The sequence below is a fragment of the Fistularia commersonii genome, chromosome 18 (assembly GCF_037954325.1).
Source record: "Fistularia commersonii isolate RoL2024-O1a breed Wild chromosome 18, RoL_Fcom_v1.0, whole genome shotgun sequence".
Taxonomy (NCBI): domain Eukaryota; kingdom Metazoa; phylum Chordata; class Actinopteri; order Syngnathiformes; family Fistulariidae; genus Fistularia; species Fistularia commersonii.
This window is the reverse complement of record NC_141301.1, coordinates 7228378-7242172: the sequence shown is the minus strand read 5'-3', so window position 1 is coordinate 7242172 and position 13795 is coordinate 7228378. Positions and strand designations below refer to the sequence as shown.

The 13795-nt window shown below is 37.7% G+C and overlaps 1 protein-coding gene across 8 annotated transcripts in view; it reads left to right on the top strand.

Annotated features, from left to right (window-relative positions):
* The window catches only part of mecom (MDS1 and EVI1 complex locus), a 143781-nt gene that overhangs the window by 113942 nt on the left and 16044 nt on the right, over window positions 1–13795 (top strand). For 2 of the 8 annotated variants that reach the window (XM_086164101.1, XM_086164100.1), the window contains exons 3-8: window positions 2717–2851; window positions 9655–9757; window positions 9965–10078; window positions 10637–10748; window positions 10893–11040; window positions 11176–11329. In XM_086164101.1, coding sequence (XP_086020227.1) covers window positions 2717–2851; window positions 9655–9757; window positions 9965–10078; window positions 10637–10748; window positions 10893–11040; window positions 11176–11329 — 766 coding nt within the window. Of the gene's footprint in view, window positions 1–748; window positions 1367–2716; window positions 2852–9654; window positions 9758–9964; window positions 10079–10636; window positions 10749–10892; window positions 11041–11172; window positions 11354–13795 lie in introns of those variants that run through there. The other 6 variants (XM_086164099.1, XM_086164098.1, XM_086164096.1 and 3 more) reach the window with 4 other exon arrangements.

Genomic DNA, 13795 nt, shown 5'->3' with positions numbered 1-13795 from the left:
GGATCTTTAAATGTGGAAAAAAAGAGACATGATTTTGTGCGCCGCTTGCAACTGTGTGCGGTGATGGCTCTAAAATATTATTGTGAGTGTCCGACGTTGACATCTGCTTGAGAGTAATTTTGTTCTTTTTGGTTCTATTGTTTTGTGATATTGAGGTATTAGGAAGTACCCCAAAATTCATACGAGGGGAACTCGTTAAGGAGTTCCCTTGAGGGGTCTCTCCCCGTTCTTTGAACAACTTTTTTTCCCCGACGCGCAATTTCGAAACAAGACTAGTTGTTTCCCCGATTGTATAAATACAGGAATCAGAAACGGTAGACAACCAAAACCGAAGTATTTAATTTGGCTCGTTTCGCGATCTAACCCAAAGACCCTCAAATGTGCTCGGTCAGTCGTTAAAACCTATGGAAACACGTGTATAGTAATAGACCACTTTGACTGTCACTGGTTCATTAAAGTGCGCTACCTCTGCCGCACTATATCCTTTTAGTTGCCCCATCCCGACCTCTCATTGACCCCGCTCAACCTCTCCAACCCCGGGCCCCTGTCTCTTTAAAATTTACTGCGGAGAAGAGTCGCTTCTGACCAGGGGGACTTCAGCGGAGACGTCCCTCATCGGACTCGGGCGCACTTGGGATGGACGCGCGGGCATATGTCTTTACCAAGAAACGCCCCAAAGAAAAAGATCAGACAGGATGCGCAAAGCAGGGAGCGACGCTTGAACCCCTCCCCGCCCCCGCCCGTGCTCGTTGTTTTTTTTTTTTTTTTTGTTTGTTTGTTTTATTCTGTTTTTTTTTTTTTTAGCTGTCACATAAATGACACATCCCGACTGGCAGAAAAGGGGGTGGGGTGGGTGGGGATGAGAAAAATGAAAAGTTGAATGGCTACTATAGGACACCTGGGTGCGTCAGGACAGGAGGGGTGACAAGAGAGGAGCGGACGAGCCGGGCGAAGCGCACAGAGAGGAAAAGTTCCAAGCAAGTTGATACATAATAGAGGGACGGCGATGTCTGCAGGACAGTGAGATCGATGATCTTTGCGCGTCTCTTGGAGGGGTCTTGCAAGACAATATTGTGAGAGGATTTACTTTTACTGAGCGCGCTGGTGTCCGAGGGACAGTAAAGTGTGCGCGTCCCGTTGCGGACTCGACTTGTCCTGCAGCTTCGAGACCCCACAGAGGCATTGAAAGTAATGGAGAGTGAGCCGTAGTGAAGGGATTGCTTTTCTTTTAGTCGTTATTGTTTTTTCGAACGTGACGTTTGCTTCAGTATTTTTTAAAGGAGTTCTCATATTCATTCCTTTTACAACGCCTTTCTTATCCCGAGAGTTTTAAACTACTGCAAGTTGGTGTGAAAGAGTTTCCACGGTAAGATTGTACTGATTTTAAATACATATATATATACATATATGTATATATATATATGTATGTATATATATATACATATATATATATATATATATACATATAATTACTATTGATCCCTGGCACTGACAAACATTCTCTGATTAATTGTTCTGATCGGACAATTTTGATCGTTAAATATTATTAAGACCAGGACCCGATTTTGCAGGATAAATGTCTACATCCAGTTTTAGGCTTAAGCAACCCAAATATGTATTCATTACCTGGTTATGCAAAGACGGAAGACGCTCACTTGTCAGAGATTATGCAGTGGTTTAAAAGAATCTCATAATAATCTGTTTAAGATCCGATAACAATTATTGGATAATAAATCACAATAGTATCAAACAACATAATCCGTCGAAGGAGATCCTATAAAACTGTGACTTGTATTATCCTTTAATTGTAAAACTCTCATAACCCCGAATCACACTGAGCTCGTGAAGAAGACCAACACAACCGTACTGTTCCTTTATGGTCATTATATCTTTAATTATTATTGTTGAAATTTTTATTGTAGCTATTTTGTTTTCTCTCTACTAATGAGTATGTTATCTATGTAAAACACACAAATTAAGGATTGACATTCTTTGTTTCATTTATTTATTTAGCTTGAATTTGTTATAATATATTATTTCATTATTTGAAATAGTTCAGCGTTGGCTAAGAAGGCAAACTCATTCAAAATTGCATACTTACAATTGTCCTACAAAAACATTAATTAATAGCACGATGTTTTAACATTTGTTTGGTCACACCTTTGATAATCTATTATTATTATTCTTATAATTATTATTAGTAGTATTATTTATAGTAAAATTATTTTATTATTATTGTTATTGTTATTGTTGTTGTTGCTGATTGCTGTTGGTAATGACCATATAATACCATATAATAAATAGTATAGTATAATGAAACTGAAACATTTGACTGAAGTTTCAACTTCATTTATTGCCATATATTGTATTTTATTGGATCATTTTATTGAGTATTTGAGACAATATATCAGTTACTATTACGGTATGTAAATGATTTTCCTTTGTCTTGTCTCTGAACGCAGCCACATTGTTTTATATTTTTGAGTGTGTGTATGTGTATATGTGTGCGTGTGTGTGTGCGTGTGTGTGTCCCTACATTTGAGTCGTATTTCTCTGTGGGAGGTATGTGGTTAGTCAGTGTTTGGACACAGTAACCTGGACTGATACTAATCAAAGTCTGATCTCTCGCTCTGTCTCTCTCTCTCTCTCTCTCTCATGTTATCTCTTTCTCTCTTTCTCTCTCTATCTCTTGTTCCCCTTGTCTTGCTTTCTCTAGATCTTGGACAGGTCAGGCCGTGTAAAATTCTGTGTGGATGCCAGCAAGCCAGATATCGGGAGCTGGCTGAAGCACATTAAGTTTGCCCCTGCAGCCAAGCAGCATAATCTGACAGCGTGCCAGATAGATGATCAGGTACGTAGAGATATCTAACAGTGCTATATGATTCAAAGACATCAGAGGAGTTGGTGTTGGTTAAAAGTTAAACATACAATTAAAAAAAGAAAAATGATGTGTGAATGGTTTGATTTTAAACTCCCCGAAGATGATGATTCTTTTCCTGAATGTCAGTCTAGGTTGACTGAATCTAGTCTGACATAAAGTCATTTGAGGTGATATGACTGAAAGCTATAATCTTTCGTTGGCTTACTCTATTGACAAATATTCCCTTGTATTTCACCCTGCTTTCTGCTACTGGTGTGTTAAAAAGTGCCATTGTGATCTTGGTCAGATAGTCCCACGGTTTGGCCACCCTGCGTTAAATTCACACAGAAACACAGCTCTCCCTCATGCTGCACTTCAGATACTCCATGCTATCAGCGTATGTTTTCATTCTGTAATTGTGCGCTGTCTTCAGCCATGTAAGGACCACAGGGCAGGATCAGAAGCGGCCTCGCCAAGATGATAGTTCCACACACTTCCTAGTCATGCTTGCGATATAAACTCTTAGATATGCCTGGAATGTCTCAATCTTTTCTGGCTCACCTGGGTGTACAGTAAAATGCATGATGCATTCAGAAGGGTCTGCTCATCTCAGTAATCCTAGGGGCAAAGATTCCTGGTACAAAAACTCATTCAAGAAAGCACTTTCCTTGACATACGTGTGGGACATCGCATAGCATAATCCAAAAACAAAAAAAACATTATTTTGCTTTCAAGCTTTTCATCGCTTCTCAGTCAGAAGTTTACCTGTTGATACATTAGCAGAAGCTAAACAAGAACATGTAGTAAGGTATTAATAACCTCTAGGAAGAAAGACCTGTGTTCTGTAACAAACTCCGAAATGATTTTGAAAACATTTTAATACAGCTTTTCAGAGAGCAATCTGCAGCCCTTCCCTCAAATGTCACCACTCATGTTCCACTTTTTATATGGTCTAAGTTAAAGGGAGAAAAAGTTTCAAACCCGGAGAGACTTCCTTTCAAGAAAATCTAAAAGACAGAATCTTTCTGTAAGCACTTGCCTTCTCTCTTTAAAAGAGACAAACAAGCTGAGAGAGCTTTCCTGAGTGGTCCTCTCTACGAGGTGTGACTTGCTGTCAACACCATGGTTCTGCTCTGGTAACTGTGTAAGGCGCCAACAGGTCACAGACATGGCTATGATGAGCTGATTGTTAAGTATTACACACTGTCACAATGCAGCACAATGTGCCATCTTTAAGCCTTCCGGCCAACATCAGTGTTTTAAAAAACACACTGTAGCGTCCCACAATGCCTGTCTGTTTGTTCAAATCAAATAGATCAAATGGGGTGGTCTTGTAAAGCTGCAGTCAGATTTTAGAAGTTTGTGCTTGTAAGTGTCTTTGCCAATGTGGAATTATTTTTGTCCTACCATGTGCTCTAAAATTTCTGTTTGTCAACTGGATGTCAGTGAACAGTATTTGTCTTTGTCTCTGGCATGTGTGCATACACCTGTAACTGCTTGTATTTCTAAATGTATTGAACTTGGGTGTGCAAGCTGCAAACCTGTTAATTGTTCATTGTTGTTCAGATGACTCCCTGTGCTACTCATTCTGAGCTGAGAATTAAAAACACACAGTACCTGATTCCAGCAGGGTTTTACTGCCTCTGAGAAGTGCTGAGTCTAAACGTAAGCTCAAACCACAAATTACACACACACACACATGCACACACACGCACACACACGCACACGCACACACACGCACACACACACACACGCACACACACACACACACACACACACACACACACACACACACACACACACACGTACCATTATCAGATTTTCACAAAGGAGTCTGAGTGGGCCCCCTGTTGCTCACACATTACTCACACTGCTAAATCTCCTCCAAAAAATGAATTCAAACAAATCTTCCAACACCGTTTGTGCAACCGAAAAGATTTACTACATGGTTTATATGAAGACAGTGTCATACAAACACAGGAATTTCCAGGTGTGTTGGTCATTCTCTGGTTATTGTTCTTTTCAACCATCAATTCAGCCTCACCAGTGTACGAGTAAAACCAACATTCAGCCTCTCATTTCTGACCTTCTTCTGTCTTTCATAAAACTTTAGCTCCAATCTCAGGAGGGTGAATGAGTGAGGGAGGAATTACTAAAAAGAAAAAGAAAAAGAAAATGAAAAAACAAATTTTGTCTTGCCGGGTGAACTCTGAACTCTGTCTGGAATCCTATTTCTTTTCTTTCTTATCTTCTCTGGATTTTTTGCTCTTCATGTCCACTCTGTTTTAATGGCATCGCTAAAATATACTTGAGAAATCAACAGAGAAAATAACCACAAGACTTTGAAGAGGAATTTTTAAAATTTACACAGTTAATGACTTTACTTATTTACTATTTATTCACACACAACATCTAATTATAATTTAAATATATTTCCCATTTGTTTTCATACCTGTGTTTTATGAACCTTGACATATCTGATACTTTACTCAGAATAAATATTTGTCAAAGTGAAAATCTGTGTCATCATTCAGATGATTACCATTGAAGCAAAATAAATGGTTTTACCAAATGCTGTGTAGCATATGTGTAAATACATTATATTATTCTCAAATAAAAAAAAACAACATTTTAAATATGACAATTTGGTTAATAATTTACATATTTGACACTCCAGGAACAGAAAAGATGCAGGGGGCAGGTGTTGGAGTTTAGGAGTTGCTAACAATGATGAATTGAATACAAAACTCAAACTCTGTTGCAAAAATAAATGAAGCTCATTTATATTTTTAATTTATGTGCTGGTTTATTTTGTCAGGTACCCTCCAAAATATAGATTTTATGAAAACATCTGACTAAACACACAAATACCTTGATTGCATCCATTATTTTGGAAGGGCCACCCTGCCTTAAATTTCACTCTCTGCCCATCTCTCCTATAATATTTGTTTATGTTTTTATTTCCTTGTGGATAAACAAAAACAAGGAATCCACAGCACTACTTGCATGGATGGTTCTAACACAAGATAATTTTGTCATTAAAATGATTAGGGCAATTAGTGCCTTAAACCCCTTCACTGCTTTCTACACATTACTGAGTCAATTGAAAGGAAAATGGATTATGAATGTAATTAACATCATCCAATGAGCCCCTAAAGAGCATTTCATAAGACAGTGCAAAAGGATATGAATGTTAATCTCAATCACTCTATTGATTCTCACTCAGTATTGAGTGGGAGGACGTGGCCAGGGGGCATTTTGGCAACTCTTAATGACAGCCGTTAAATACAGAAGCTCCGGAGGTAAAATCACGACGGGATCATAATTCATGAAGACTGAGCTTGAATATATTTTTTTTCTTTAAAAACTCCTCGTCAATAGAGATTAAAAATGTATTCTAAACAATGGGCTATCAATTCAAATTATGTTTTGTAACATTTTCAGACATTATCTCCTCTCCTTTGACCACAAAGTTACTTCACTTTATTTGTTTACATTTTTTTTCATCTACAATATCTTAATCCAAAATCAGCTTAGAAGTTATCAAAAGATCCTAAATAATAATTCCAAAGTCAGAATTAAATTAAGTTATCTTAAAAACACCTAAAAATGCACACAATAGCTGATTGTAATCTTCTGAAATTAAGTGTCGAAATTGCAGGTATTCTTGCAATATAAATTCTGAAGAAATTCGCAGAAAATTGCACAAAATGCTTCCTGAATGCAAATAAACAAAAATGTTGAGAATTAACTACATGGAATAATGAGTAGACACCTCATTGTATATTTTTCATGTAGTTCACGTGTGATCATTCATACCTAAGCAGATATGTGTTTTGATATGTAAAAGGGGCCTCTCGTTCATCAGTCATCATCACGTTCTAAAGAGTTTCAGACTGAAAAAAATAATACTATCATTTTGTAAAAATGTGTCAATTTTTACCATATGGCTTGGGAAATGAATTTTTACAACATCTAAAACATAACATTAGCTCTCAGTTCAGTATGTGTTTTGATGAAGTCACAGTGTCTGCTCTTTCATAATTCCAGCTTCCCACAGTTCCCAACAGCCTGGTTCATGTACTTTGCTAGATTCAGCTGCACATGTTGACTCATTCTTTTTATTGCTATCTAAGTCACAAAAAGGGCATGTTTAGAAGCCAAGAGATAATGACTGCCAAACAAACTGCATTATTGTATGACCCTTTTTAGCGCAAGGGTATTTCTTCACATGTGGGTCGAAGTCCCGACTGATGCAGGTTTTCTGGCATTTAATAATAGCTCTGATAGCTGCCATTATTTTCCAAAAAAACACGATTGGAGACTGATTCTGATACAAGAATATGTTTTCTGATCAGACAACCCAAGGGCTATGATCTGTTAACATCTAGAAAGAAATACGTTGTTACAGAAACACTGCATCTAAGAAAACTACTTTGTTTTTAAAATAAAATTTACAGGGGCAATTCAGGACAAGAGTTAACATTGCATGAAAGGTGAAATTCAACTATTGTGTCACAAACTTTGTGCCCAGAGAATTCCCTTTATTTATAATGTTATTTTTCACAAATCAGTTCATTTGCAGGGAAAATGTTAATTGCATAATAATCATGCATAATGCATGAGCACAAATAAATAACACATAAAGGGAAATATTAGTTGAGTGGATTCATGATTTTTTTTTTTTTAACTAAAAGAATATCAGAAAAAAACATTTGGACAAAAAACACTATTCATATTCTATTCAGGCAATATTCAATAGTAATGGACTAAACAAAATTGAAAATGTTGAATAAATACCCAATCATTTCCAACTTGTTACTTTCAGTTTCAAAGCGTGATTGTGATTTAATGAGGCCTAAAGGCGTCAGAGTAGCTGAACCAAAGATAGTTTTTTATGTAGCTGCAGACTTTTCAGCATATTTTAGGCTGCATATTTGAGAGCAAGTGACATAAATGCTCTCAGCAATCAACCAGTCAGGCTGCATGCTCCACCCCCAAACCTGGACCTCCGGACCAGGGACCATTTTGGGCACAAACAAGTTACCTCAGAACTAAATTTAGACCCTGTCCCTGTGGTCAGAATGTATGCTAAGGCTTTAACCTGTAAATCAACATTTGAATGAAATGACCTTGCACTAAATGTGACTTGATGCTCATTCATCTTGTAAGGAAAAGTTTGGGGTGTCTTGTGTGCATTTGACTTAATCAAAGTTTACATGTTGCACAAATAAAAATGTATTATTTTTCTATTATTGGCTATGTAAAAATTTTGTTTATTCAAGTAACAAAGCTTCGAGGAACGTTGTACCTGTCAAATGAGCTCTGTGTGGGCCATTGAAGTTTGACATATTAAGCTTTGTAAGTTAAATTACATCTTTAAAATGATATCTTTGCACTTATGTTTGCGATGAGGAAATGGCCTTGACAGTAAACCGATTGGCTTCAGCTTTTGAACTCTAACACCCCAATTATCTTATCTGCTCTGTAACCTGTTAATTTAAGCCACTGTTAGTCTGCCATCTTGTGTGTTTATGTGTGTGTGTGAGTGTCTGTGTGTCTATGTTTATGTGTATCTACACAAAATCTCCACAAAAGGATTACCCCTGTGATAAAATAGTATGTCCTCTGATCTTGACCGGGCCTCTGCCCACTTGGCGTGTATTTGTCTATGCGCGCGCACGCCTATACGTGTGTGCGCTTTAGCTTTTTATCTACAGTGGCCCTTGAGTTGAGAAATGGAGCGGTTGGGAATTACCCTAATAGTGGTGCTGCATGTGTTAGTGCTTTTACTGCTCATTTACCCTTAAAATGTTTTTTGTGATGAAGCACCAAATGTTTGACTGATGCTTAAAAACAAAGTTGTAACAAACTGGGGAGTTTGTTAATGGGTCCCAAGTAGTTACTTATATCCATTATTATAATCCTGCAAAGCGCATACAAATAGATGTTCTTAGATAGATGGCTTGTATATGGCCATTGTATATGTTGCCTTATATAGCTGCTTTCTTCGATTTTTGTGTTTGATTTTTATTCTGCAAAATGACTTCATCAGTTGGTGCACACAACCAATACAACAAAGCTCAGCCTTTGTTAATGTTGTTTTTTTTTTAAATATTCAATCATATTTTATCCTTTTCTATTCTATTCTATCCTATTTACAACAATTAAACATTTTACCATTGAGAGGCCTTCCTACACCAACCTCAAATAATCAAATAATTTAGAATAAGTAGGATACTATGTGAAATGTCCAAAATGTACAAGTATAATGTCATGAATGAAAGTTTTAAAGAAAAAGGCTCTTTTGAATTTTGTTTTGAATAAGAATTTGTCAAAAGGTCTTTTGCTAAATAATCGAGATGCAAGATACATTAAAATGTTGTGGGTTCACCAGATGCATGCATTTTAAATACAACAAATTTAATCAGAAATCAGTTTTTTTTCGACGCATATCACTGAGTAAATTCAATTGTTTCATTTTTAGTGCATTTATGTAGTCATGTATTTAGTGCCTTTCAACCAATAATTTTACCAATGTGTTAGTCAAAAATTGTATGTGTTTACTTGCTGTGTAGACTGTTTACAAGTGTATAGCTTATTTGCATATGTATGTTCGTACTGTACTAATTCCAACCTCATTAACCTCTGCTGTGTTTTTGTGGCCATGATAAAAAAAAATAGTCAACTCAGAAATAGCTCCGACAAAGGCTCACCACACTCCTTCACTCCTTTAGTGACCAATCTATTGAATAAACTCACAAGAATAATCCTCTTCACCCACTGTGTTGCAGATCTTCTACAAAGTCACCAGAGAGATTTTCCCCGGTGAAGAGTTGCTACTTTTCATGAAGGCTGAAGAGTATTCATGTGATGTCATGGCTCCTGACATTCATGGTAAGCAACTCATAAACACGCACACACTTTGACGTACACGTGCATGTGTGCAAGCACATAGAAACATACACACTCTCACACACACACACACACACACACACACACACACACACACACACACACACACACACACACACACCCACACACATTCTTTTCATTGTCATATATTCAAAATCATCTCAATGTCCACCTTTAAATACCATGCAGAGGAGAGACAGTATCGCTGTGAGGACTGCGACCTGCTCTTTGAGACCAGCAACCAGCTGTTGGACCACCAGAAGCAGCCATGTGGGATGCCCCCCTCCTCCTTCCTGAACCCAGGTTTAATCCACGATTCTCATTGGTTCATGAACTGTAATGGCATTACAAGGAATGGGTAGTCGGCATTGTCAAGTAAAATTCATTAAGATTGTTCATACTACGCATAAAGGTACTAACAAATGTTTTGTGTTACTCACATAAATACATATCACATTTTGGTTGCCTACATAATCTCTGTGACTGAAAAGTCATTTTGAGCCTGGGTTTTTCAAAGGATGATTTTTAAATAGCCTTTTTTATTTTTTAAGGGAAATGTTCTTAATTTTGAATCACCATTGCAAAAAATCGCTTTAATTGGGAAGATTTTCTTTTTCAGAAGAAGAAAAGGGCCCACTTTATCCAAGAAAATGGCCTAGGAGACACAATGATTGTGTTGGTTGTTGAGAATTTTGTTGTTTTTAAAGGGAAATTTAATATCACTTCATATAGCCTTCCATATAGATATGTCCTGGGATGATATTCTGTATTAATTCTAATGTAAAAACATATATAATATCAATGCTGTGGAAAATCGTAGATGCTTTATTTTTTTATTTAAAGCTATTATTGTCTTTTCAGGAGGGGATATTGAGATAAAGGCCCAGGAACCTCAAGACCTACGACCTCTCCACATGTCTCGTAGTCTACATGAGTGTAAAGAGTGTGACCAGGTCTTCCCCGACATCCAGAGGCATGTCATTCTCACTAGATATCTCTCAGGAAGGGATTTTAAATTATTTGTTGGGAATTAGTGAGTATCATTTTATGTGTGGAAACAGTACTGAACTAATTGTTATATTCTCAATGTTCCTTTTTATTTTTCTGTTTCCTAAAGTTTGGAGGCTCACACTCTGTCCCATTGTGAGGAGAGAGAATATAAATGTGACCAATGTCCCAAGGCCTTCAACTGGAAATCAAACCTGATTCGACATCAGATGTCACATGACAGTGGCAAGCACTACGAATGTGAAAACTGCTCAAAGGTAAAGTGATGTTTTTTTTTCCTTTTTACCCTAAATGTTTTGTCTGCATATTTTATTGAAAAAGGTAGAATTACAATAATTAAAGAAGCAGCCATTAACTCCCCTGTGTGTTTGTATGGTTTCTCCCCCCAGCAGGTGTTCACAGACCCAAGTAACCTGCAGAGGCATATCCGTTCACAACACGTTGGTGCACGGGCTCACGCTTGCTCCGACTGTGGCAAAACATTTGCCACATCTTCAGGTCTCAAGCAACATAAGCACATCCACAGCAGTGTCAAGCCCTTCATGTGTAAGTCACTAAGACCCTACCTATGTAAGTCTGCTCAGTACGTTATAATAACAATATTGTTTTTTTGTGGTTTGTGCATTATAGAAGAACATTGCTTTCTTTCAGATATCAATGTATATTTTGTCTCCGCCCCTCAACTAACTTTTTCCTGCAAGATTCATACCTGTTTTAACCTTTTACACTTTTGCAAAATTTCATTTGAGACCATCTCCTTACTCCAAAGTCATATGGCTTTAACCCTTTGCCTGTTCTCTTGTTCCCTCCTGCAAATTCTATCTCATGCAAAACTCTCAACACACAAACACACACTCCTTTTTATTTTACTCCAACGAGCATATAGTAACACATAATATAAAGAATGAACTTCATCTCCACTGCAGACCCCTGACTACCGTCTCCTTCCTCTCTCCATTCATCACATGCACCATTCCTCACAAATAGCAACCACATGTATAGCCCCCTTTGCTGTCCTCCTTCTGAAAAGGAGTCCATTTGCTGTAATCAGCAGGAAATATGCAGGTCTAAAAACAACTAATGGTTGTGTAAAAAAAAAAGAAAAAAGGAAAAGGTGGTGCAGCCTCAACCAAGGAATGGGTACGTGTGTGTCCAAAATATTTATTTGTAGGAAGTGATACTGAATACAATATATGTGTTATGGACCTGGTTTGACTATGCACATCTGATTGTGTTTTTATGTTAATGTACACAATATGTCAATATTTTAAGAATGTATGTGTGTGTTTCTCTGGGCATCTTGCTGGAAGTGAAGCGAATAGGCTATTAATTCAAAACCCTTATTTGCCACTACTTAGCCACCGCTTCCCTCAGGAATGTGTTTATAGTATATTGTTTCAGTACCTTAAGAGTGTTTGAGTACAGATGTAGAGTGAATCAGATCAGACAATCAACTTGTAGTATGTGTGTTGTTGGTCTATAAATGTCACAACCACATGATTTATTATTATTTATTATACCAGGCTCTTTTCTTGTTGTTTGCACAGCCATTTGGCTGTATGAGATGGTAGCAGCATCCTCACACATACACACAATCACATTCACACTTACATAAACACAGATGCAGGCACGCGGGCACACACACAGACACACACACACACACACACACACACACACACACACACACACACACACACACACACACACACATCAAAGTCATTGTTAGTACAAAGTTAAGACTTTAATACAAATATTAATGCTCTGCGAGTAAATACCATTCCTACATTTTTGTTACTTTCATTAGATAATTGGACAAAAAATTCCAATTTGTTTGTTTGTTTTCCCAGACACAAAAAAATTACAAAAGAAATCAGATGAAGAAATAAATATTAATACAAAACAGTCCAAAATTTTTCCTCAGTTGTCTGAAGATGTCTGCAACCACATTTCTTCTAAATGGTTTCAAGAACCAAGCCACAAATTCAACTAATTTCCTGTATTGTGTCTACACATCAAAATTAACTTTAATAAGATCACCGCTAGTCTCTGCAACTATTTCTAATTCTCTTTTGGCCTATGTTTAATTAATTTACACAATAACTGCTCCACATCTCCAACTACTTAAATCACATTTTGTGCACCTTGTGGATTGAGGGCAGCCACATATACAGAGGTAATATCCTACTGTGAGCATAGCCACTCCTCGCTTTGAAGATTTTATAACGATGCAAGCAAGTCAATCATCCAGAGAAACTGTTGTAGCTGATCCGCAAAATATTCAGTGTTGGAATGGTCTCCACAAAAAAGGGCACCTTCCCCTGACATAAACTGTCATGGAGACTTTCATTAAATCTAAAACAAAAAGCATTTGGGAAGACAGTGTCAAAAGTATCCCACCAACAATCCCACACTTTGAAAATCTTTACAACCTAGTCGAAGTAGATCATTTTCACAGAATAATAATGACAAATGATAATAGTGCACTCAGTGTTGGTGGTGGGTCCCTAGGTATGGGTGTTACTGTACATGCCCCAGGGTCAGACAGAGACATGGACAAGCATACTGAAAAGTTGACTGTGGGAATATTACTGAGCTCAGGATGACAGGGACCGAGCTATAGTGACAAGGCAAGGTGAGGGAGGTGAAGGGGTGATGGGAGAGGTCCAGAGGGGTAAGAGGGAAGAGGGGCAGGAGAGGACGTGAGATCAGTCCCTGGGAACCGGACCGCAGGATAGGATTCATTCAACTCTGCTTCCTTCACAAACTTAAAATAGAGCTATTGTACCTCACATGCCTGAGAATGTGTGTGTGCCTCAGTGTGTCTTTTGTTGTGATTCAGTTTCTCTGTGAATATTTTCTGAATGCGCCTGCATGTCTCTGTATGTGTTGGTGAGATGTTTTGTTTATGAACTGCCTGGGAGCGTCTCTGGGAGGACAATGAGACTGGAGATGCCTGGGAATTTGGTTTGATGTGCAGGTGATGAATGGCAGCAGTTGACTCACTGTCCAACC